Source organism: Urocampus carinirostris, chromosome 3 (assembly GCF_059441175.1).
Source record: "Urocampus carinirostris isolate Australia breed hairy pipefish chromosome 3, RoL_Ucar_1.0, whole genome shotgun sequence".
NCBI classification, from domain to species: Eukaryota; Metazoa; Chordata; class Actinopteri; order Syngnathiformes; family Syngnathidae; genus Urocampus; species Urocampus carinirostris.
Window position 1 is genome coordinate 28,319,025 of NC_142351.1, and position 27,390 is coordinate 28,346,414.

General features: G+C 38.0%; 1 protein-coding gene across 1 annotated transcript in view; it reads left to right on the plus strand.

The window, feature by feature from the left end:
- Positions 1-17,244, plus strand: part of slitrk6 (SLIT and NTRK-like family, member 6) — a 39,240-nt gene extending 21,996 nt beyond the window's left edge. Inside the window, exon 2 of the mRNA XM_088331326.1 lies at positions 13,526-17,244. Coding sequence (XP_088187452.1) covers positions 13,541-16,075 — 2,535 coding nt within the window. The 5' untranslated portion in view covers positions 13,526-13,540 and the 3' untranslated portion in view covers positions 16,076-17,244. The remainder of the gene's footprint in view (positions 1-13,525) is intronic.
- The last annotated feature ends 10,146 nt before the right edge of the window (positions 17,245-27,390 follow it).

Below are 27,390 nucleotides of genomic sequence, written 5' to 3' on the forward strand. Positions count from 1 at the left end.
TAACAAACGCATGAATTATAATCTCCGCAATTTGGTTGTACTATTGTATAATGACAAGAAAGAACACGCATTCGACTGCAGTTCTTTTTCCTGCGTTTTTATTTGTAGATCTAAAGTTGTTATTTTGTTACAGTTCTATAAATTATATATTACTTACATACTTATACATTTTTATACTTGGCGGGCCTTGACTATCGCGGGACTTTTTTTGGAACTCAACCCCCACAAAACCAAAGGATTACTGTATATCATCTGATGTCAAGTGCTGCACTGTATTATACTTTTTCACTTTGCTGTTGTACTGTACTACCGAGTTGATATATACTTGAGTTGAGTTCACATAACAAAAAACGTTTTTATAGATCTCAACTTTTCGGTTACACTCGTCCGAAAATGACTTTGCTTAATTACAGAAAAATTGGATGATTAAAATCCCAAAATAAAGTTATAATCAGTGAAATATGGCCGATGTCGGTCATTTCGAAAAGTGCTTTAATGCGCCAATTATAAACAGCAACTGAGTAATTGCCCAGTAAAAAGCCGAAATACAAAAAACAAAACGGACAACCCAAATCAAATAAGTGGGACAACTGAATAGCACTTGCAATTCCGAAAATTTGTGTTACTAAGAAGTAAAGTGGATTTCTTAAACACAAAAGAACACAGTGGATGACATTTTGCTAAATTCTGCATTTCTAATTAGGCCTTGCCATTATGAAAAAAAAAATGTTATCATGATAAAACATTTCTTATCAGTCGATATTGTTACTGAGCATGTCTTTTATTTAAAGTGTAATTTTTGACCATAAGTGAAAGTTGACAAAATCCAATGTTGCTTTAACTAATCTTTAATGTCAAAACAAAGACGCATGGTGACCAACTATTACAAAACATTTTACAAATATGACTAACATTAAAGAAGTGGGGGGGTGCTAGCTCGTTGCAAGTATACACAAGTAGCGCCTTACTAGCTAGCCGTTTTTTGCTCACTGACCCAGTGCTTGTTGAATTTCCACTAGCACTTGTTTAAGACTGAATTATTTCCCCCTCAGCTTATTCTAGCAGGCACTACTGTTTTAAATGGTGGAATAGTTTTTTGGTTGGCACATGAGGTGGGCAAAATTTGCAGTGCATGTTGCCGCTCTGTTTTTATCAAACTCATAAGTTGCCAAAATACCTCATCATCAAGAACTGAAGGTGGGTGCCTTTCTTTTCTACGACTCTTTCAGCATGCTTTGAGTAGGTCAGCTGGGTATGCTTTGACTGTTTATCGCTCATTTTGACATTCTTGTAGTCCTTTCACCTCCACTCTGTTAGCCGCTACTGCTGCAAAATGATTGGCTGGACCTTGTCACCTACTTCCCCGGAATATTGGTCTGGAACTTACTAGTTATTACATTAGCACCCCCATTTTCTCCGGTGGGTCAGGTGGCAATTACAGTTTAAAATATTGACTTTTTATTATTCATTGTGGCAAGAGTGATATGACAATGATTATCGTCTTATTATCGGCTCAGGCCTATCTATAATTCTCTTATGTTGCCTTTTCAGTACTGTGATCATAGGTTCTCTTTGAAATTGAAATACTTTATTGGATGATAACCTGATATTAATTGAAGGAGCAAAACACGTTAAAAATGCCAAATTCCATTGACACAACATGTGAGGCAGCTCCAACTTGCCGTGCCTTCAAGATGAGGGATAATTATGTCAGCTCCCTTTGTGTGAGGCGCAGATTATGTAAAATAATTGTTAATTTCTTGACCTACGCATATTTTTTAGATTTCCTGTTTGATCACACACCAGTACTGTATTACAATGTCGATGACATGGGTACACATTCTTAAAAAAAATGTACATGGGTAAATAAATCCCCTAGACAAAATGCCCCGCCACATAAAAAAGATCAATAAACATCTTGTTCTGTAGTTCCTTTTTCACTTTGAATAATTCAGGAAACATTACGATCTAGAACTAAAGTGAAGATGGAGCAAGTACAGTGTTCCCCATATCATTTTACAAGACCTTAGTGGGTGGACAGTCTAGGGCAGGGGTCTCCAACCTTTTTCAAGTCGAGAGCTACTTCTTGTTACTAAGTAGTGAAGAGGGCACCCAGTTTAATATGTAGTTTTGAAATAGAAATATATCATGTTTTTACGATGTTATTACCAGCTTAAGTAATGGAAGTAGAGTTAAAAAGACCACTTAAGACCATTTTACTAGATAATCTCAATGACCCAGCACTTGGGAGCTATTTTAAGAACAGGTTTGGGGGTACCTTGGTTGTCCTGAGCCGGCAACTCTGATCTAGAGTATGCTCCCGGAATAAAGTTTGTTACATTTTACATTCAAACACATTGCTCAGAACAAAACCAAGAAGCTTGATCTATGATGAATGTGTTCCCTTGTAAACTATGGAATCATAAACACACTAGTTATGAAAGGCAATGACACAGCAAACAAGGAACACCACCCACAAAGCACAGTGAACAAGACAGGATACCTCTGCAGTGTAATCTCGTTTACACATCCCTATTCTTCTCAATAAACTGTAACCGACAAGAATATTCATTCAGCTGTCTCCTTTTGTTGAAGAGTCATGTTTGATTCCTGGACCTCTGTGTTTCATTCACGTTTATCTGAAAATATCCTCGGCGATAACGGTGTTGCGCACTTTTGCCGCGTCTGTGTTGTGTCTGGGAACTGACCTTGGAACTACATCAATTGTGGCAAGGATGTTTGCATTGTGATTCACTCAAAGGTGCTGAACAATGAAAAATGAAGCAGAGCTTCTCGTATTCAAATACTGACCAGATCAGAAAACAATGAAGCCATGCTCTCATAATCGTTTTTCTTGTCTAATATTATTTGTAGACTTTAAATCAGCGGGTTTTTAATCCGGCCACCCAAACACAAATGGTAAAAATATGATGACATATATATATATATATATATATATATATATATATATATATATATATATATATATATATATATATATATATATATATATATATATATATATATATATATATATATATATAAAGAAAACAGTAAATAAACTACTATTAATAAAAATGTTTCATTTTCCCCTTGTCCCCATTTTCCCTTTGTGTGTCAACTACAAAAATTGAAAAAAAAACACTGCAGGAATCCCACAAAATTGCCAAAAAACTAAATATCAAATTTAGTGCTTGAAACTAGTTCTAATATATTTTGCTTTCATTATGAAAAGAAAAAAATACGACAAAAATACTTTGAACAGGTTTGACTTTCTTATCTGAAAGCTTCTCTTACTATCCTCCTTGCGAGTGTAAAATCCATAGATGCCTTCTCTCCTTACTCAGAGTGTCTATTAAAGTTCAAACCTATCAATAGATTTTCAGGACCAGCCCCTGACTGAAAAGGTTTGCCCACCCCAGATTTAGTTGGTGATTATATGTCATGGTATGTGTTTTGACAATTTACAGAAAGTTAGACATGTTGTTGCATATTGCAACTTGTTAAAAAAAATGGTGACGTAAACTTCCAGCATTGATAATATCATATTCTGGTTTTATGATATCTGACCAAAGGTGTTGGCATCCTGATAATAAATGCAGCTCTTAAATTGACTTTTTTAATTACTTTGAGTAATCCCTTGCTATTTTCTCCTTAAATTTTATTTCAAAACATGTAATTTGATAGGCTGCAAAACCCAAATAAAAAAGTGAACACAAAGTATGAATAATGACATCTTTCTAAATAACATTTCCTTGTTCTGTTGGTAGACTATTTTCTTTAAGTGGCAGTTAAAGGGATATTGTGTATGGTTTATCACTTCCTACTGGGGAAAAAAACTTCACTTAAAACAATAATTTAGACTAAAAAGACACCCTGAACTGTTGCCAAAGTATTGACAACAACTTTATTCTAGGGTTGTGCAGATTGGTGAGTGTCTCAACAATACGATAATATTATACGTATTGATACTGAAGCGATTCTATGTATCATATAAAACAATGATTGTGCCAGTGTGTGATATTTAGGGCCTATTTAGAGTAAAATAAAATGTATATAAAAAAAACGATACAATTTTGAGTAAGAATCAAAATGACATGAACTATCATACAAACGTGTATTTTTTTTAAACGCTTGTTCATTGGTGAATAATTTTGCATTTATTTTGCATTGCATCAAACTGTTATTTTTGGCCATATTGCTACTATGGGTACACGATAACCAAAGACGTTGTGAAAGGCTGGGCAAAAAAAAAGATAAATATAATGGTGCTTTTTGGTCCCTTTGATTCTCCATAGTTGCTATTGTTCCTTAAAGCAATGGTCTACATTTATATAGTGCTTTTCAAGTCAATGAAGACCTCCCAAAGCGCTTTACAATAGTTTTTAGCTCTCGTTTTTAGTTGGAGGAAAGCAGCGACATCTCGTGGTTGGATAATATACACTGTCCCTTAATACTTACAACTTTTCAAATGAGAATACTTGCATGGGTCTTTGAGATCCTTGAAAATGCTTGAATTCCAATGTTGTGTTTTCAAGGATTGAAAACGGCTTGAATATTGAGTGAAGTACTTGTAGATAGTCGTTTCTAAAGGCGCCCGCTTTGAGCGCCCTCTGTTGGCTGCGGCTGCATCGGCTCGCTACAACGGATCAGGTGCAATCGACATTTCGTTCTGTGTACATTGTTACACAGAATGACAATACAAGGAAATTATTATTATTATTATTATTAAAGCCACCTTAAAAATGACGCTGACTCTGCTCTCAGGTGGTTTCACTTTGCCATTGCCTTTTTTTCTTCCTTTGTGATTAACGCCAGCAGGAATTAGATTGCAGGCATTGTCCCATGAAGCATCATCATCGCCTAAGAAAACAGGTGCCTGCTACTTCTTAACAGTGCAATGTGTATGAGTACAATTATTATGTATCAATTATGGACATTTTTTATTGGCCTTACAAAAGAATTAAGGTAGTGTTTCCCAGTGGTAAATTGTAATTTTCTGCAACTGAAAATGTAAGCTACTTATTATTGTCATATATGTTTGCGATTTACTCAAGACTTAAAAATAATATGTCTTAATAAATTCACAGGCAAGATTAAAAACGGCATATGTAAATTGCATATATATTTGTGAATCTGCAAAATACATGGTTCATACCAGATTTATTATTTTAATGGTAATGCACTATAAGAATTTAAAAAATACTTTGAAAGTCCTTAAAGTGCTTGAATTTGGCCATTGAATGGTGTACGAACACAGCATTATTTTTTTGCAGTGTGAAGAAGAAAACATTCAATTTACATGTGAATAGTATCAAGGTACATAACTCAATTATTTTATTTAAAAACAAAAATAAAGGTTTAGACTACTCGTGGTGCCTTTGGGGTTACTAACTGACCAATAGCAGAATAAAAATAAAGACATAGAATTACTGTCGTGGAGAGGTTCTCTTTAACCCATTTTAACTTGATATCTATAGATGACATAAAATCAGTGAGCAAACGTAAACTGCTCTTTAACTGCTTACATTCTATTCTATGTCCCACAGGTAGTAAAAAAGTCAACTGGGTGCTATTAACTTCAAAGTGCCGACTCAACCCAACTGTGCAAGAAGCCAACCCCATTTTTTCCAATTCCCATATTTTTTTTCTCACTTGTTACAGCCAATATTAGTTGCTGTTGAAGCCTTTGCTTTTAAAATCCACAGTTAACAGTTCGCAGGGTTGGGTAGGGTTACTTTAACTGGATTACTTTCAATTACTTTTGGATTACTCCAATACCAAATATGCTAATAAAAGACAAAAGAAACTAAATATGAATAAAATGACTACATTTTGTGCAGGCTTGGGGAGTAACGGAATCCATGGAACGGCAAAAATGATGTTGGCAAGCTGTTAGGATTTATTTTCATTTTGTTTCTGTCGCATTTGATGTTAGTTTTGCCGGAAATCAAAGAGATCAAAGCCAGGAGAGAAAGCTTACCACGTGTTGTGAGTCATCATTTTGTTTATATTTAGTTATTTTTATTTTTTTTTAGCATATTTGGTATTGGAGTAATCCAAAAGTAATTGAAAGCAATCAAGTTAAAGTAACCCTACCCAACCCTGACAGTTCGGTAGACAAGTGGTCCATCGCTTGTAGCGTGTGATTAAGAGTAAGAGAAGATGGCAGAAGTCAAGTAGTTCTTTGACAACAATATTGCTATTAACTGGTGTGGTAAACTACAGAATATTGTTAGTATCTGGTAGCTCTGTTGAACACTATTTCCAACCTGAAACTAAAATGTGTGCCTGCTTTACTAAAACTCTGCCCTTATCTCCCCCTGTGGCTGTCGCATCCCTTTCATGATACTGTATCATCATGAAGCAGGCTGCTACCTGCACTACCAACAGTAAATTCGGAAGGACATATTGTGGAGTTAAATGTCCTTAACTCAGGGTCAAGTTACAATTTTTATGAGGCATCTGTACTTTGTACAAAATATGTCTGGCATAGCGTGGTTTACGAAAATGTTAGTGTTTGTGTTAAATGCTAGTAAAGTGTCATTGTTTAGTTAGTGGCTTGATTTACTAACAGCTTTGCCCTCTCTCAAGGTTGATCATAAAAAATGAAGCCGTTTTGCTGCTAATTTAATATCCCACTCAATTCTTTATAAATAATAAACTGTAGACTTGTTAGCTCTTGAGGCCACACCTGACAGATCATGTAATTGCTTTTAGAAATACATTGTAAACTTTCCGTAAAGGGCAAATATGTATTGTCAAGTCAAGTCAAGTCATTTTTATTTGTATAGCCCTTAATCACAATTAGTCTCTAAGGGCTTCACAAGGTATTACATATAAGAAGTTTAGGTTATTCGTATGCTATAGAGTAGAAGTGAGTTTTAAGCCTAGATTTAAACATTTCCACCGAGGTTGCAGATCGGATCTCAGGGGGAAGAGCATTCCACAACACCGGTGCCCGGATGGAGAACGCTCTCGAACCAGCGGAACACTTCTTGGCTCTTGGGATCACCAGGAGACCGGCGCTCTCGGAACGAAGGCTTCGGGCCGGGACATATGGGGAGATCAGATCTGAAAGATATGAGGGGGAAAGTCCATGTATGATTTTGTATAGTAGTAGGAGAACCTTAAAATCGCATCTTAGGCTAACAGGGAGCCAATGCAGGTTAGCCAAAATTGGTGTGATGTGATCGTACTTTCTTGTCCTTGTTAAAAGCCTCGCTGCAGCATTTTGTACCAGCTGAAGACTCTTGAGTCTGGTCATCGGAAGACCGGAAAGATGTGCATTACAGTAGTCGAGACGGGAGGTAACAAACGCGTGAATTATGATTTCCGCATCCGACTGAGAAAGTATTGGACGAATTTTAGCAATGTTACGGAGATGGAAGAAAGCGGTTCTAGTAATTTTCTTCACATAATAATAATAATAATAATAATAATAATAATAATAATAATGTGTTTGAAAGGACAGATCGGGGTCGAAAATGACACCTAAATTTTTAAGTGAGTCGCTCTGTGTGATGTGGCAATTGTCTATGTTCACAGCGGTTTTAGAGAACAATTCACGGGACTTAGATGGACCAATAACTAACATTTCAGTCTTTTCAGAGTTGAGACGCAGGAAATTGAGTGGCATCCATTCTTTTATCTCTCTCTCTCTCTTATTAGCTGTTGTATTTAAATAATTACAGAGTAAACAAACATCTTTGTACTGAGTTAGCGGTGGATGAATTAAAGGAACAAGGTTTAATATTTAACCAGTAGATGTCACTGTATTGTGTCGTACAAACAAAAACGAGTACTACGAAGTAGATGTAATAATATCAACTATCGAGACTCAAGGTAAATTAAGCGCACCATTTTTTCTCTACATTTTCTTTAAGCCTTTCACAAGGTTTTGGATTTTTTTGGGGGCTCAGACCCATGTAAGCTTCCTATTGGTGAGCCTCATATTATATTGGATAAATTACAATGTCTGATTTTTCAAATCAATATTTTTTGTGATGAGTTATTTTATTATTATTATTTTTTTTAATCAATAGGAGGCTCTAAATCAGGCTTGTCAAACGAGTCGTATTCGACCGTGTTGGAACATTTAATCTGGCCGCAAAAGGGCATTGTTTAGTTTATATAGCTTGGTGAGTTAGTTCAGGTGTAAAATTGCATTCACTCTACTGTTGAAATAAACCAGTTAGCATAATGAATGCCAAACAATGTTTGTGAACAAATGCTTGGTGTTTTAAAGATCCCTTGTCATGTGTGATAATAATATGTTTGGAAAGTTGCTAGTGTAGGCTGAAAAACAAAGCATAATACTGCAAAAACAAAGCAAAATATTTGAAGATGGCATTATTTTAAGTCAAGTTAACTTATGTTTTTTTGTATAGCCCTTAATGTCAAGGGGTCTCAAAAGGCTGCACAGACCACATACTATTGCAAACTATAGACTAGTATTACATCATATTATCTTTAACCTACATGAGGGCAAGGAAAACTCAAAAACCTTAGCATGAGGAAAATGACGAAACCTTGAGAAGGGCCTGCTCATGAGGTGATCTCCCTTTCAGGATGACCAGGCTGCAATGGATGTTGCAATAACACAATAAAATTAACAATAATATAAAATAGGTGAAGTATAATGATAAATAAAAAATACAATATCAAGGATGACCAGGTTGCAATGGTTGTATCATTAGCAATACACAGATATTGTCAAAATGAAATAAAGGTCATTTCTTAGTTATATAATATAAGTGTGTTTCAAGCCTAGATTTTAACAGTTCCACTGAGGTTGCAGCTCGAATCTCACAGGATAGAGCATTCCACAGCACTGGATCCCGAATGGAGAATGAACTCGAACCTGTGGACCTTTTCTTGGATTTTGGGATCACTAGTAGACCAGCATTTTCAGAAGGAAAGCTCCGGTCCAGCCCGCCTGAGAACAGAAAGTCTGGATCTGGCTCCAGAGCCAAACTGATTTTGACGTCCCTGGCCTAAATGCTACAAAATGTCCCTTCTAATACTCAAAAATGTTCATCTTGCATTTGGCGTTTTCAATATTTCAGATATCAAATGCTCAGGTGCAAGTTACACACCTACTCAGCTTACTAGCCTAGCATGTCTTTGTCATTTCAAATTGTAAGGAAGTACAAAAGATCAATGCTTTATTTATGAAATCGGTCATGGGTTTTGATTTTTTAGCCTTGTTTTTGTAATTAAAAATATCACACTGCTAATGAGAAGTCAGCCTTTAAGATATTAGATTCATTGAAACATGTTGTCATGCTGCAAAAACGCTTATTCCATCTTTTGTGTTCTCTATTCTGTGTAGTTAAAAAAGTTATCTTCAATGTGTTTTTGAGGCGAACACAAGATGACATTTGAACCGAGTAGCTCTCTCTGAGTCACATAGATGCGTGGCATGGGCAGGGCCAAACATTGAGTCAAACAAGAGACATGTTTTCTAATGCACCATTATCCCACCATGAGTCATAACGTAAAAAGATGCTTGATGTCTTGAAGATGAAGTCTTTTGGTTGTTTCCCAGTTAGGGCTGCAACTAACGCTTATTTTAATAATCGATGAATCTCTCGATTATTTTTTCTATTAATCGATTATTCGGATAGAAAAATAAATCTCCTTCTTTATTCTTACATTGAAGTTTCAAAACGATACGAAAATAGTGCACAAAACATGATATTCTACAGTATTAAACTGTGAAATGTTTGCAAAATATGAATACATGAACATATATACAAATGCATGCCATACATCTGTTGTTTAAGTTACATAAGCTTTTGAAAAAAATGAACAAAATGCAAATCTGAAAGCCCAATGACATTTTTCAACATCACTACCAACATTCCAAGTGCTTGGCAAATAAATTTACAATAAACAAAAATACATACAAATGAATGCTCTACACCTGCAAATATTTTTTTCCTAAAATGCACAAAATAGGTATTATCGTTGTTTAAGGGACATGAGCTTTTGGAAAAAGAAGTAAATGGAAATATGAAAAGCCAGTAACATGATTTTCAACATTAACAAGCACTAAGTAACCATGACCACGATCACACCTGCTCACTAACTCACTCAGTTCAGTTCAGAAAATGTATTGTCATTGTCAAAGAACAACGAAACTTTGTATTTTCTTTTAACTTTAAATGGATGATTGGATGCTCCAAACAAAGATCCATAAACATTCAGAATAAATATAGCTAAAAACCCAATGCCTCATTTATTTACTCACTCTTCCTTCTTTTGGAGCTTGCATTGCAATGCAAAATGTGATGACAGCTGTGTGTTTGGTGTTATTTGGGAATTAAATATTAAAATGTATCGTTCACCAATGTGTTCGAATTAGTTATCTGACTCCATTAACTGAACACAACCTACATTCACCCAACAATGCGTGCTCGTTTCTTGATGAAAAAGATGAAGAATAGCCGACATTTTCACACGGGGGGCAGATTTGATTTCTTTAACAATTTAACTAAGTGTACTCCATCGAAAATGGCCGAATTAGTCAAATTAGTGTTGTTTGAGTCTCTGGCAAGCATTCTCTGAAGTCCTCCTGCCTTTCTTCTCTCGGCTCCTCCCATGGGCGTGCCAGGGAAGCCCCACGTGGGCTCCACCACCTCGCCTCGATATCTGGAAAACATAACACAGCAGAGCGTTTCTCAAAACATTGCCTGCGGTCCTCCGTTATCAGGGCCCCTCTGCTTCTGGATGCGCTGATAATCTTATCAGCCTCACGTCCCGTTCACGCCATTCCTGTAAACAATATTTCCTACCAGACCAGGGTGCCCTGAACTTTCACTGCTCATTGAACTTATGCCTACTCGGTGAAAATATTCATTGCACTCAATAAATGTAACTTGTATTCAATCAAATAAAATCCTTTATAGTCAAATTTATAAAATCCTTCAGTGTGCATGATATCTTTCTCTTTATAAACCCTGTTTGTTTTTTTAATGAGATGAGAAAATATAGTATACATATGTATTATGGCACAATTTACAAGAACACAATCACTTATTACCACCAGTGTGTGAAAGTTGAGTTTACTATTGGATTTTTAAAGCTTGCACTATTATGTTGTTTTGGGTTAGATTAGAGCAGTGCTTCTCAATTATTGTCTGTAATGCCCCCCCTCGGAGGAAGAAATCCTCTCGCGCCCCCCAAGAAGTCTTAGATAAACTTAATATTATCACATGGTTCGGCTGTTTTGTTTTTTTTCTTTTGTTTTGTGAATTAAGTTTGTTGTTCCCTTTTGTTGATTGAAACAATAGCAATTACTATTTATTTAACTGAAGTAAAAACAATCTCACACATACACATGCATCACTTCAGCAAACACTAGCATCAAGCGAGCTACCAGAGACTAAAATTACGTTGCCTCAGATTATCACTCGGATTTTGCCAGAGTATGAAAACATGAAGTTCATTCCTACCCCTATTGTGTGAAAGTGAGACGCATGCTCGCGCCGTCATTAATCAGCTAACAAGCTAAAATGATCGAGCTACCAGAGACGAATGTTACATTTCCTCACTTAAAAAATGCAAACAACAAGCAAATGAAAACAAATAATGTAGTGGCCTACCCTGCTACTAAGCTACCTTCATCCTGGTCGGTGACTCCATGTTTTCGTCTTAAGTGCTGCCTCATCATCGTGGCATGCCATATCACTTTTGCAAAGCCTGCACATTTCTGTTTTGTGAAGTCTGGAGTGCTCCCACACTTTTGAAGACTTCGAACTGTTTTGCCCGTTTCTGTCATGTATCATTAGTTGAATTGACAGTCTCCTTTGAAAATAGCGCCTTAGTTCACACTTCACCTGGCTCTGTTTTGCTTGCCGACTTGCGCAGCGTGTGACGTCACTGACTCCGCGAGTGATGCATAAAACGTGCTACGCAACGGATCGATGAACATATTCACAACGCCTGTAATAATCGATTTTACTTGGTTGAATCAATTCGTAGTTGCAGCCCTACTCAGAGTCTTTAAGTATATCATATGTTTATTACCTGCAACCTAATTTCATTATTTAGGTTTCCATTACCCCATTATGTAACTCCCGAGTGGGCAATACGGAGAATTTTCGTCTTGATCCCATCCAAGTTCGGTAAATATTCGCTTGAATTGATCAATACATATTCGACACGAGGGCAGCATGGCGGAGCAGTGATTAGCGAGTTTGCAGCACAGTTCTGAGGTCATGAGATCGAACCTTCCTGTGTGGAGTTTGCATGTTCTACCCGTGGTTACGTGGGTTTCCTCCGGGCACTTCGTTTTCCTCTCATATTCCAAAAACATGCATGTCAGGTTAATTGACCGGTTCAAATTGTCCCTAAGTGTGAATGAGCGAGTGAGTTGTCTGTCTCTGTGTGCCCGGCGACTGGCTGGCAACCAGTTCAGGATTTCCCTTGCCCACTGCCCGAAGATGGCTGGGATGAGCTCCAGCACCCCCGCGACCCTACTGAGGATAAGCGGTGCAGATGATGGATGGATGGATATCCGATACGATACCTTTTTCATGATCATTGAATAACAGAACCATTCGCCCCTTGACTTAGTTTATGATAACAACAAACAGCACAAATATCGTTTACACTAAAAATGTTTTTATTTAAAGGGACCGTGTGTATTATTTGACCACTTGATGCCGCAGAATGGTGTAGTGCAACTGAAAACGAGTGATCAAAAGGCACAAGAATACAAACTACGCTTACTCAAAGTGACCAAAACACCATTTTACCTTTTGTTTTTTTGTTCAGCATTTTTAAGGGTTTTTGGGTACCTGTAACAGCAGGATGTCGGACAATTATGGTAGCGCCATTTAGGTGAGGCTCATCTACTGCAAATAAATCCAAACCTTTCAACCTAATAATATATTTTTAATTTCAATTGCATGTTTATATGATAGTTGATGTATTTTTGCTCATTATTTAAAATCTGACATTTTTTTGAAGTAATGAAGTATTTTACCACTAAGAGGTGCTAAACAATATACACTGTTCAAATAAGTACAATGCAAACTTTAACAGTATAAAAAATACATATAAATATGTATATCACTACTGTTACAGGACAAACGTAAAGAGAGTGAAACATAAAAAGACATGACAGTTAAAATACCTTCCATCACACGATATTCTAAAATTAAGTCACTAGAGCAAATACAGTGTAAAATAATTGGATCAAATTTGAACGTTTTAACGAATGATTAATCTTAAGACCCACTAACAACATCATTATAGTGATAGTTAAAATCAATCCCAAGTGTCTTGGGCCAAGACAATGATTTCAATCCATCCAAGTACTCCCTCAGTATCAATTATATCAATATTTAGATCAATCTGTCCACCCTTACCAATAACCGTTCATTCATTCTACCTCTGAAAAACAGTTTTTTTTTTCTATACACAACAATGTAATTAAACATTGCAAATGAATGAATGTAATTGTATTTAATGTTTTTTTAACTTACTACCCCTTTTCCCCTTTTTGTCTTTACAGGTATTGCAGACCATCATGCTACCCTCCATCATTATTGTCAGCTTGATTTTAAGGACGGCCAATTCCCAAGATTCACATGCCTTAAAGCCGTCGACCTCTATTAGTGAGTCTTGTGACTCCTTGTGCTCGTGTGAGGCAAAAGACGGTATTCTCTATATTAACTGTGAGCAGAGAAACATCAGCACAATCTCCCAAATCCATATCCTGTCAAATGTGCCCTTGCATTTGAACCTTTACAAAAACGACTTGGTTGAGCTTCGTTCAGAAGAAATGGAAGTGCTCAAGAATGCCCTTTCTCTGCACGTCGGTGGCAATAGCATCCAAGAGTTGGAACCCGGAGTCTTTAGCGCCCTTGTTTCGCTGAAAAAACTCCACATCAACAGAAATTTTCTGGTCACACTCAGGGAGGACACGTTCCAAGGCTTAGGGAATTTGGAGTTCCTTCAAGCGGACACAAATTTCATTCGGGTCATTGAGCCAGGGGCTTTCAACAAACTGATCCGTCTCAAGGTCTTAATTCTCAATGACAATTCCATTGAGTTTCTACCAAACAACATTTTTCGTTTCGTGCCTCTTACCCACCTGGATTTACGAGGCAATAAACTGCAGACTCTGCCTTATGTTGGCTTTCTAGAGCACATCGGACGGATTATGGAATTACTTTTAGAGGACAATGACTGGGTCTGTGACTGTGATATTTTGCATTTGAAAATCTGGATGGAAAACATGAGGGGCCAGTCTGCTATTGGGGAGGTGGTTTGTAGCGCACCACACAACTTTAAGGGCACCATGTTAGCCAAGGTAAAACGAGAGATTCTTTGTCCATCCCACGCTGATATCAATTTAGAGGAGCCCTCCAAGTCACTGGATATGGTTGTGACGCCGTCTTCCAAAGGGGTACAGAATCCTAAGTTGACTGATGCTAAAGACAACGCCAAGCAACCAACACCATCTCACATTCCGGGTAGTCCTTGTGTAGAGCATTGTTCGTGTCACAATTACCCGATGGCGGGTTTTTTGATGCATTGTCAAGACAGAGGAATTCAAAAGGTATCAGATATCGGAGTGCCTCCACAAAGCCCAACAAAATTGGTCATGACCGGTAATATGATTCAGAAACTCTACAGATATGATTTTGTTACACATGATGGCCTGGAATTGCTCAACTTGGCAAACAATAGAATTGATTATATTGACAATGAGACCTTTCTGACCTTAAGCAGTTTGAAAAAGCTGCATTTGAATGGCAACCGGATAGAGAAACTGCACTCTGCTATGTTTGTAGGTCTGCACAATCTGGAATTCTTATATCTAGAGTATAACCTTATCAAGGACATTGCTCCAGGCACATTTAATCCCTTACCAAACCTTAATCTGTTGTCATTAAACAACAACCTGCTCAGCTCCCTTCCTGCGCAGATATTTCGCAACGCACCCCTCACCAAATTAAATTTGAGGAAAAATCTGTTTATGCACCTGCCAGTGAGCAACGTGCTTGATCAACTAGACTCATTAGAGCAGATATATTTAGAGGACAACCCTTGGGATTGCAGTTGTGACTTGTTTAGCCTCAAACAGTGGGTAGAAAAACTAAGAAAGGACACTGTTGTGGGCTCCATTTTGTGCAACACTCCAAAGAAATCAATGCAGGCTGATCTAAGAAGCCTCCGTCACGAAGTGCTGTGCACCGGTTTGGGCACCCACTCTCTGGTTCCAGATGGAGAGGAAAGCGTGACTGCCACGCTGAGCCCCGATGGGGCCGGCGGAGGCTTGCTTAACTCTCTCACTAACACAGTCCCGCTCTCTGTACTCATCCTTAGCCTTCTGGTTTTAGTGCTTATGATTATATTCTGCTCTGCCGGGCTGGTCGTGTTTGTGGTGCACAGGCGGCGCCGCAGAGCCAAAAGGAAAGTCATGGGAGATCATCCAAGAGAAAACAGCAGCAGCAGCCCCATCCACTTACATTATAGCATGTATGGGCAGAAAACAACACACCACACGCTGACTCAAAGACCTGGCTCTGCCACGCTGTATGAGGAGCGATCGCACAGTCCCATCGTGCAGATATGTCGCAACCCTACCTACTGTTCCCAACACAAAGACCACAATACTGATCTGGATTACAGCCGAGACCAACCCGGCTCTAAGAATCATGTCTGCCGGAGTATTATGGAGAAAGAGAACACCTCCCCGCTCACAGGGAACCCGAGCTCCAAGTTCAAACCTGTGGCTGGGGAATGCCCGGCGGAGTTTGTTACGCTCGGTGACCCCAACTCTTTGTACAGGAATATGCTGGAGAGAGAAAAAGAGTTGCAGCAGCTTGGAATAACCGAGTACCTCCGGAAAAACATGGCCCATCTCCAGCCTGCTGTTGAACGGCAGCTCCCAGGTCACCAGGAGGAGTTAAAGTTAATGGAGACGATCATGTACTCCAGGCCGCGGAAAGTCATGCTTGAGCAAACCAAGAACGAGTACTTTGAACTCAAGGCCAATTTACATACTGAGCCAGACTACTTAGAGATTGCTGAGCATCCGCCTGCATATAACTGAGCTTGCATAAACAGAAAGATCGTGTCTGAAGCAAGTGCCTTGCCCTCTTCAACTTCCCTCATCAACTTTTCACGGTTTGAACTGTCACTGTTTTACTGTCACGGGCATGTCATTTTATGTCCAACTGTAGCACAGAATGTTACTGCGCAGATATTTAATCTTTTGACAGCCTTGTGATGTAGCCAGTTGAGGGCCCCTTTGTAAAAAAAACATTGGCTGTATTTTAACCCGTTCTTTACTCCCAGCTTCCTGTTGAATTGATTGGCAAAGACTTGGCCCTCAACCGTCCCCACCCATAGTCAGGATAAAGCAGATGTTAGAAAACCGTGAATTTGAATCACCACTTGACCTGGAATTGCCGCTTAATCAGTCTATCCTCACTCCGGGTTTGACCTGATTACACCCTCTGTCAACATAAGCCAGCTGGATTGCTCAAACCGGAATGCTCATTGTGCTGTGCGCTAAGGGGTGTTTTTGGGTTGGGTAGGCTTTTTGGGTCAGCTAAATAATAACTGTTTATCAGAAAACAGAATCATGGGTATAGCATTTTCCCCTTATCAGCTCTCTTGTCCTTTACACTGAATACGTATCATAGAATATATAAATATATTTTTATACAAACATGTAATATGTTACATCAAGGAGAGTTTTTTTGTCTAAATGAAAACAGCGAGCACTTAGAAGCACAGTCTGTCATACTTATTTTGTGATTTGCATTGCACTAAACAGATGCCACAGGAAGGTGCATGACAATCAACTGAGTCCTGCTGATTTGTTTTACTTCCAGGGGCGAACATACAAAAAGCTCCAAACAGTTTGGTCTGAATATTATTTTCATACTGGAGTAGTTTGGAATGTTGCGTTAAAATCCATTACCCCCTAAGGTGACTTCCTTCTGTGACAAAGCAAGACCGTCAGCTACTGACTTTTTCAACGTGGATATTATTCAGGATTCGACTCAAGCACACACGCTGTAGCTTTTTTACCTAACTCTATAGAATTATTTATTCTGTACATCTTGTAAATAGCCATGTTACATTCATTATTTTGGTTTTGTGTGCCTTCAGTGCTGTACAGACCATAAATTGTAACTAAAGAACAGAGAAATAAAGAATACAACATACTGAATAAACAGAAGTGGTCATGTGCGGTGACAAATTTAAATTGGACATATTGGTCTTTGCTTTCCTGATCCCCGCCTGCCTCCCTTTACTTCAGATTCATACAATGCAGGCTGATACTTGCGCAAACAATTTGGTTATTTCCCTGCTGCTGTAGCTCTGCTTTCTACACAATGGCTCAAATCTAGTCCTTAATCACACAACAATGGTTGTGGGGGGTGGGAGCTATCCAGCACAGTGGGACAACAATTGATGCTGCTGAAGCTCCTTGCGAGAACTGCAGATACGACCTCACAGCGGGGGATTTGTAAACACATGCATGTACATTAGCATCATACTGACTGATTTTTGATCATAGATGTATGGGGTTTACACATGAAGCATTGAGAATAGACTGTTAATTTGAAAAAAAATATATTTCTTTGGGAACAAATGATTTATAAGGTAGTTCTTGTAAATATAGGTCCAATGCAGTTTTGTGCATCATGCTCCATAACTCATGTCCTCTCGCATGGGTGGGCTTTTTGAGACGTGGGCCACACAAACATTTGATAGAAGGGCAGGACCAAGAAGATAAAAAATAATGATACATATTTTGGAATACGATACCTTGGCAATACACGAAGAAAATAAAAGCTATAAATGTGTATTATTTATTTATGTATTTATATATTGATTTACTTGTACAGTGGTATTTGTACACATGGATTTAATTGGTTCCAGCAGTGACAATGTTTGATCAAATGGTTTTAAATCAAAATGTTTCCCATTGAAATTCATGGAAAACGGGATTAAACATTCAACTAAAACCCAACAATCAACTGTGACTATCCTGGAGGTACACTAATGTTCAGTCAGTGTTTATAGATAGATAGATAGATAGATAGATACTTTGTTCATCCCCGAAGGGAAATTCACATTTCCAGCAGCATCCCTGAGCTGAGAACAATCGAGAACAATCGAAAATAACACGGGAGCTGCTGGAGTGGCTGCCATGATATACTACATAATATAGATAAAACAAAACAAAAAAAAGGCAAAAAATTTTCAGAAGATTCCCAGCAGCACAAAGCTGTATTAACCAATAACAACAACTAAATGAGGATAGCCCTCGTTAAAATTATACAAATATGACTGAAACTAACCTAATTAAAAGCCTCGAACCATAAATATTTTGATTTGCGACTTCTTATTGGCCTAGGATTTTTTTCAGAGGCGTGCAGTTTAGTTATGATTAAGGGATGAAGGATATGATGATGCAAACATTTCCCTCAATCCTTTTTTACCTTTACTAAGATTTGATCTCTTGCGGTGTAGATCATCTCTTCATTGTAAGAAAAAAAATAACAATACAATTCTTGTCCACTACAGTTTATTTAACCCCAGGAAACTCATGGAGACTGGAAAAGTGACAAAATAACACCCACACAATAGTTATAATTTAATTTAGAGATGTAAAAAATAAAACTGTTTTTCTGCTTTTAATTTATTTATTTATGAAAATGTTTACTCAAATATGGGAACTTTGCTGTTTTATATCCATTATAGAAAGGATCTACATCTTCATACTTCTGCAAAGACACTCAGGTACTATTTTAAAATGTTGCCTTTGAATAGCACGCTTATTTTGAGTAGAATAACATTGGGGTGGGTTTCCTAAATAGAATATTATATACCTTTATTGTCATTGTTACAAATGTTGTCCGGTTGATTAATGATTGTAAATACAGCTGGAGTGGGTGCTTTGTAAGTGGTTTCTGTCTTTGATGACATCCAGTGGACGGATTTAAAACTGCATGCCATTCATTTTCCTCTTGTTATTCTCAGCATTGTATTATGGGCCACATAGAACAGGGCACATTTGGCCCGCAGGTCATGATTTTGATACATGTGTGATAAGTGATTCTATAAAATGTACAAAATTATATTGAATACTTTGAAACAAGGCTCAAGCCTCACTGATCCCATAACCACCAGGATTGTCAGGGAGCCACTTCCCGTGGTGTGTCTTGGGCAAGTACATAGCCTGGCGGCACCTATTTCTTTCTTGGCCAGGTTTTTGGGGGCGGAGAGGTTTGCTCCCCAACATGAAATAAGACTGGTTCCCATGGTTGCCAGTAGCAGGAGAAGCCTCCTGATCTGACTCCGATACAGCACCTTCGTCATCTGCTTGCCATTGTTTTTCACTGGGTAGCATCATCCGGCTCTTCAGAGATGAGCCAAACTTCGGCAATCATAGGCACCGGCGTTTTTGTGACAATACAGATTTTAGATCCTATGTCAGGTCCACATTTTTAGTATCAAATTGTGCAATACGCAAATTCATAATTTGTGGAGTTCAATTTTTTTGCTGATGAACGAACTATGTGGTGACGAAAACGATTTAACAAAACAACCAATGTTTAGACAGAGAAAACAGTTTTACTATTCTTTTATGAAATATAGGCTTGAACCAAAAACTTAATTCTCATCTTATTAGCTGCACCGCTTATCCTCAGTAGGGTCATGGGGGTGCTGGACCCCATCCCAGCAAATCATCGGGCAGTGGGCAGGGTACACCCTGAACTGGTTGCCAGCCAATCGCAGAGCACACAGAGACAGACAGCTCGCTCGCTCATTCACACCTAGGGACGCCAATCCACCTGAAATCCATGTCTTTGAAATGTGGGAGGAAACCGGAGTGCCCGGAGGAAACCCACGAAAGCACAGGGAGAACATACAAACTCCGCACAGGAAGTCCGGTAGCTGGATTTGAACCCACACAGGAGGTTCCCAAGACCTTAGAAGTGTGCCGCACACGCGCTAATCACTGCGCCGCCGTGCTGCCCTAACTCAATTCTCATTAGTTATATTTATTAGATCACATTTTTTGAAGAAATACATCACAGTGTTGGCAAGTCAAGTTTTTTTATCCTGGATGGAAAGCCTGGATATCACTGATGAGATGGGAATAATAATTCCATCTGGACAAAAATTGGTCCACAGAAAGTTTAGATTTTTATCAGATTTAACGCTATATGCTGAACCTGATGGAGCATTGAGAGGGACAGTTTATAGCTTTTAAGGGTACAAAAAAATACATTTTGATCTGAGAAAGGAGTTTGGACATTGGATTATACAATGCACCTGTGAATTTCATGCATTTTATTTTCAGCCTGGTAAATACATGTTAGAGATAGCAAGTAAAGAAACATGTAGCCAGCTGTTTGAATGTTTATTATTTAGGTTTGTGTTTATTAATTCATACATATTATAATATCATATAACATATCATAATATTGTTAATATTTTTGTTTGGAGGCTGGATGAGAAAGCCTGACGGACCACATATAGCCTGCAGTCCGTAGTCTGCCCACCCCTCACTTAATAGAGTAGGTTTTATTCTCTGAGGCTATTTTCATAAGGTGGCACAGTATGTTTGCTAATTATTAACTTGCCAGTAATTCTTAATCAACTGGCAATTACTCAAGAGTGTTTACACGACATTGTAATATTTGTAACATCTTTGTAAATGTTGACTCTAACTTAGACCCAACAAACAACAACGGTAATAAAACGGATAGCAAAAAGTCCTAAACATGATTCGGGCAATTATGTTATTGGTGTGACGAATTAGTAAAAAAATAAAATAAAATAAAAATAGTGCAATGTGGTCGGATAAATGAAGTAATATATTATTTTATTTTTTTATGTTTATGTCAGTAATCATGAACAGGAACAAAAATAATTTCCTTTACATGAGAATCCCTCAAAATGAACACTATAAAGTATAACACTGTATCGACCTACAAATACCTGGGTGTGCAGCTGGGCAATAAACTGGACAGGACGGCCAACACAGAAGCTCTATGCAGAAAAGGTTAAAGCCGACTTTACTTCCTCAGAAGGCTGGCGTTCTTTAACATCTGCAAAAAGCTACAAAAGTTTTATGAGACTCTTGTGGCAAGCGTACTCTTCTATGCGGCAGCGTGTTGGGCAGGCAGCGCCAAGAAGAAGGATGCTTCTCGTCTTAATAAACTGGTGAGAAAAGCGGGCTCTGTTGTGGGCACAGAGATGGACAGCCTGACAACTGTAGCTGAGAGACGGGCACTGAAAATCTACGGTCAATCATTGACAATTCATCACATCCACTACACAGCATCATCTCCAAACCGAAGAGCAGCTTCAGCGACAGACTGCTGTCACAGTCTTGTTCCACGGACAGACTGAGGAGATCTTCCTCATGCCATGAGGCTCTTTAACTCCACCCGGGGCAGTAAAAGCCCACATTAAACCACACCCCCACATTGATATTACCGTATTTTTATTACAGTGTGTATTTTATGTATCTAAATACTCTATATCAACACGTTACATTGGGTATTTATGTATTATAGTCCTTTTACTTTATTATTGTTTTATCTTCAACACAAGAAAACTGCTGGAAGTGTGAATTTCCGTACGGGGATTGAATAAAGTATCTATCTATCTTTATATTAAAGAATCTGCCAATGCTAGTTGCTAATGATGTATTAATCGTAGCTATCAAACTTTGAAGCGGATGAGAGCATCTGAGATGTCAGCTGCTTAAGCAATGTTATCTGCTAATGTTGTGCAAGACAAGTAATGCTAGAGAATACAAATACTAATGTTAATACATACACGTATATATGGATATGTATATATATGTATTAGGGTTTGGGAAAATGTCGCGTTAACGATTTGTGCTACAGTATTCAATGTAACGTGTGAAAATAAATTAACGTAGCAAATAAAATTCCGCCCTGCGCACGTCCCTGGGTGTCAAGCCGCGCTGTTCCATCAAGCGAATAAGAGTCACTTTCGTTTCCTGAGGCTAACTTGTCATAGCATCCCAGCAATGGAAAAGAGAAACGGAACACTTTTACGTGGACCGTTTCGCTTTAAAACATTGCACAACAACAAGGCAAAAGTGATATGTATGCGTTGCGAAGCTGAATTTAATTTAACCATCAGACCACTTCTTACCTGATGTATCACTCCAAAGCCAATTACCCCGGTGCGGTGGTACAGTCAGACAGCGGACCTCAACAAAGAACTTGGATCAGTTCGGTGCAAGAGAGTGGGGTTCTACAATCGTTGCATAAGGAACTTGACTAATAAGGAATTGTATTTGACACCACAAGCTCTATGCACTTTTCCTTAACTTGGTGTGCATATTTTGTCAAAATATTTACGACAGCTTTACAGCAAATCTACAGTTCAACAGTGTTGACAGTAAGTACTTGAATACATTCGTTGTGAAAGCTATTTTTGGCATTACAGTCTGTGTGCACGTTTACTGTCATTGGAATAGTCCTATACCATTTGGCATAATGAATTTAATCTTATTTTTCTATGAATATTTTTCATATGTACGGACATTTGTAAAACATGGATTTAATAAATTAATCACGATCATTTTTTAATTAATTTTAATTAATTAGTTTCTTTATTTTAATCGATTCCCAGCCCTAATATATATATATATATATATATATATATATATATATATATATATATATATATATATGTAAACATTTCAGAGTCTCAAGTGTCCTCTGTGGAGTGGCCATGGACATTGACTTTGACAAATATGACCGAGAGAGTGATATGATTGTCGACCATCTTGCTTCTATGGATACCCTAAAACCTAAAAGGCTAGGCATAATATGAGAAGAAATGGTGTCTGGTTTGGTCACTCAGAGTCACAGTAGTTTGTTTGCCTCTTTGCACGTTTTTGCATTCGTTTTCGGTTGCACGACACAATGCAGCGACATCAGTTGGTCAAATAATACACACACTCCATTTAAGAATTCATGCACATAAGGGGTTTGACAGACGATATAACAATTTGTTGTAAATGTGCCTCTTCCACCTAATCTAATTGTAAAGCTTATGATATCAAATAAATAGATGTAAAATATTGTCTGCCATTTTGTATATGAATCTTGTGGGAGTAAAAAAAACTTTAGTACAATAGTCAAGATTGTTTCATTACTTTGTTGGAGAAATTATTACATTTCAGCTGTTATTACATTTTTTTTGCGGCATAAAAGCAATATTTATTACATCCTCAGGCTTTCCTATATTTTCAGGAAATGATTTCCTTTTAGGGTTCTCTGCTTCTTTACAAAGACATCCCTCATTCTCCCTTCCCGCCGTTATTTTCTGATGTTTAGCCTGCCATACTGTGCAAACTGACATAAAGCTCAGGGATTGCACGCCAATCCTGTTGTTCGGTTGGCAAGCAGTGGGAACATCAAACGATGACCCAGTTTCTTCACATACATCAAAGATGTAATCCACTATGTATTGTTTTGTTTCAGAAAATAAGCCTCCAAAGATGCATGAGCAGATAAAAACTACTGAAAAGGAGCATTTTGTTGTCTAGAATAAACTGAGATATAGTGAAGCAATGATCACATCAATAACAAAATATTATCAGAACTTTGACTTCAATATATTTATGCACAGTTTTGATCAGTGTATAGTCTAGTTTACGGATTACTTAACAGCCTGGGTCGTTGGGGACCACTTCCTGTGGTCTGCCTTGGGCCAGTACAGCCTGGCGACACCCATTACTATGCAGCATGTTTTTGGGTTAGGGTTGAAGTTTGCACTCCTACATGAAAGAGATGGTACTGGTTTCCATGGCTACCGGTAGTAGGAGAAGCCCCTGATCTTTGGATTTTAAGAGAAAAACATGTCTTAAATTAGCATTTAATGAGAAAATAAATGGTTTCAAATACATAATTTAACATATTTTTTACATATTTACAGCCAATTTACAGTTCCACTGTGTTGAGTGTTCCACACTTAACTGGTTTCCAACCAGTTGCTGCGCATTCAAAGACAGACATCAGTTCACACGCTTACTCATACCTCAGGAAATGTTGGACTTGTCACTTAACCTGAAATGCACATTTTAGGATATGGGAGGAGACATCATATCAGGACCAGAACAGAAAGCGGTAGGCAGAACCCACTCACGTAACGTTACTCACAGTATATTGGGGAGAAGAGAAAGGAGTGTACACTCGATCCGGAGATTGTTTGTCGCGGGGAGTAGAAGTGGTCAAAATCAAACGGATCATGGCGAGAGCAAAACAGGAGCAAAAACACAGGAAAAATTGAAGATTCACAGGGGTTGGCAAAACAAAAGCAGAAACACAAGAAAAACAGAGATTCTTAGGGCTTAACGTGTCAAAAAATGGTTTCGCAGACGCTCCGACAAAAGGCGGCTCACAGGACAGCGTTTAAGTAGTCAGTGAGCAATCTGTCAACGAGTTTCAGCTGGTGTCCATGGGCGGGGCCAATTGGGCGCCCTGGCAACTGTGACACATCAGCCTGAGTGCAAACCACAGGAATGAACATCGGGAACAAGAGTGGCACAACATTATAATTAGTATGACTTTTTCGTTTATTTTATCCATAGTGTATTTTTACCAGTTTTGTTTGGCGGGCTGGATTAGAAGTCTCGCAGGTCGCATGTGGCTTGTGGGCCTTAGGTCAATTACCCCTGACCTGGGGCGTCTTAAATGTGAGGTGGACGTGTTAACCAATCATCAAAAACACTGAATGGGGGGGGGGGACTCCGCAAAGTCTTTGTGAAAATATCCAGATGCAGTAAATATACAACCATTCTAATGCAAATATTATGTACACACAACAAGACATCCGATAAGAGATTATTCATTGTTATGTGTGCAGGACACAACGTGAGCAAGAAGGTAGACCAGCAGTCTTGCGAAAAGCTGCTTCAGCGCTTTACTTTGAAACGAATATCAGGTTATAATAAAGCCGATCAAAATAGTACTATTTTTCTATAAATGTTACAATAAAATGACCCTTTTGAGTGTTGCCCCTTTGAAAGATTACTGATGGTCTTTTTTGATGATATGACGTGAGCTGCCAACAACTCAACATAGGGCTAGAAAAGAGCTATTTAAACATTAAATCCTGTCTAAATTTGAAGCCTGTGCTAATCCCTGCAAGCACGCCTGTTTCATTCAAAGACATTTCAAGCGAAGCTAACTTCTTGTTTTGTCGCGCTTTCTTTCTTTGTCTCATATTTCGTCCTGTCATTCCAAAAGTACAGCTGAACCGTATGACTGTGCAGTAAAGAGAGAAAATAAAACAATTGTTCAATTTCACGGTAGAGGTTGACTTCAATCAACTCCGGCTCACTCTGTTCCGAAGCAAAGTTTTTCGAGCGATCGTCTGTCAGTGATCAAAAGAGATGCAATAAACCCAGTGGGATGGCGATAAAAAAAAAAATGGCAATCTTAATACATTGTTTGATGTTGAAATAGCACAGTTGCATCCGAGTATTTGCCATATTTATCTTGCACAAAAGATTAAAGAGCCTCAAGAGGATAGGTTTTTTTCTTTGAAACCGAGCCATCACAACAAAGTCACAGCCACATAGTCATAAAAACAGTATCATAAAAGCTTCATTTTTTAATGAATCCTCAAATTAAGTGCAGTGTGGCTGCTGGGGCAACAAACGGGAACATAAACGTGTGCCGGGATAACCTGTCGGATGTGACATATTCCGTATGACAGTAGTCCTCAAGGGCCACGGGTGACAGCTCTCTAATCTTATTTACTCATGTCATCTTTCAAGAAGCGCACTGAAACCATTTGGACACAAGGGAAAAAAATACATTCCTGTTGGGTCATTGCAATGAGGACGGATCTGTGCAGGAACTCAAATCAAACAGCCACTGCACCCACTTTGACATGTATGATTTCCTGAGCCTGTGTGAATTCTCAAAGGAAAGTCGAACTCGGTGAGTCAGAATACTACGAGCTCGCGTTCGAAGTAGTCACACCATTTCATAGATCAGGGTTTGGGAACAGGATTTAAGGATGATGAATCCAGCACAGGTTGAACAAGGAAAATATACTAGTAACATGTCTGGCATGTAACAAAAGAAAAGTATACTTAAATTTTGGTTAGTCACATTGCACTGTTAATATTTTGAACAGCGCTGTATGTGTAGTTTAGGTTTTTTTAGTCAATATATATCCACATCTACTCCTCACATTAGTGATCTTTGGTAATTTGGATTGTATACTATGTGTGTGGAGTACCTAGCAAATATAGAGTATAATCACTCTGAGAAACATTGTTTTTTTGTTTTTGTTTTTTTAATCTGAAGTTATCCATCCATCCATCCATTATCAGTACCGCGTATCTTCAGTAGGGTCACAGGGGTGCTGGAGCCCATCCCAGGAAGTGAGCAGGGGACACCCTGAACTGGTTGCCAGACAGTCGCAGGGCACACAGGGAGAGACAATTTGCTCGCTCATTCACACCTAGGGACAATTTGGACCGGACAATTAACCTGACATGCATGTTTTTGGAATGTGGGAGGGAACCGGAGTGCCCGGAGGAAACCCACGCAAGCAGGGGGAGAACATGCAAACTCCGCACAGGAAGGTTGGTAGCTGGATTTGAACCCATGACCTCAGAACTGTGCCGCATTGTTGTCACTGTGGCAATACAGTTTATTCATTTTGGGTAATAATTTAGTATTTTATTATATTATAACACATTTTTCAAGTTTTACTATATTTATTCTATTTGATTATTTTAAAGTTTAAAAGACACTCAAAATAAGGAGAAAATACTTCAATGTATTTTGAACTTGCAAAAGAACAGGGAGAGGCAAACCTCAGATAAAGCATTTCCACCTGTTCTAATGGGCCTTTCTTATTTTTTATCTAAATATCCTAATTTACAAAAGCAATCCACCATATAGGGTGTGGGAATCAAAATGGCTGACAGCGACAATGATGGAAACAGTTAAAAATGGTCAAAACAACAATTAACAGTGCAATTAATAGTCAAAAGAATTAACTGGCATCCAATGCAATCTCCTTTGCAGATGTCGAATATTAAAACAGAATAAAATGATAAATCTTTTTTTCCATAAAAATAACAAAAATAATATTTAGAATCAGAAAAAAAGAAAAATGTATATAATTGACTTAAATATTTTTTTTCACAGTTTTTTAGGTAAATACGAATATAATAATGGAAATTATATGGAAGATTTTTTTTTCTAGTAAGATAACAGAAATAATACCCCCAAAAAAACATCTGCCAGTGTAACTAAAATGTTTCGTATGTTACATACTGTATATACATTTTATAAAAATAAAATATTAATTCCATACAGCAAAATC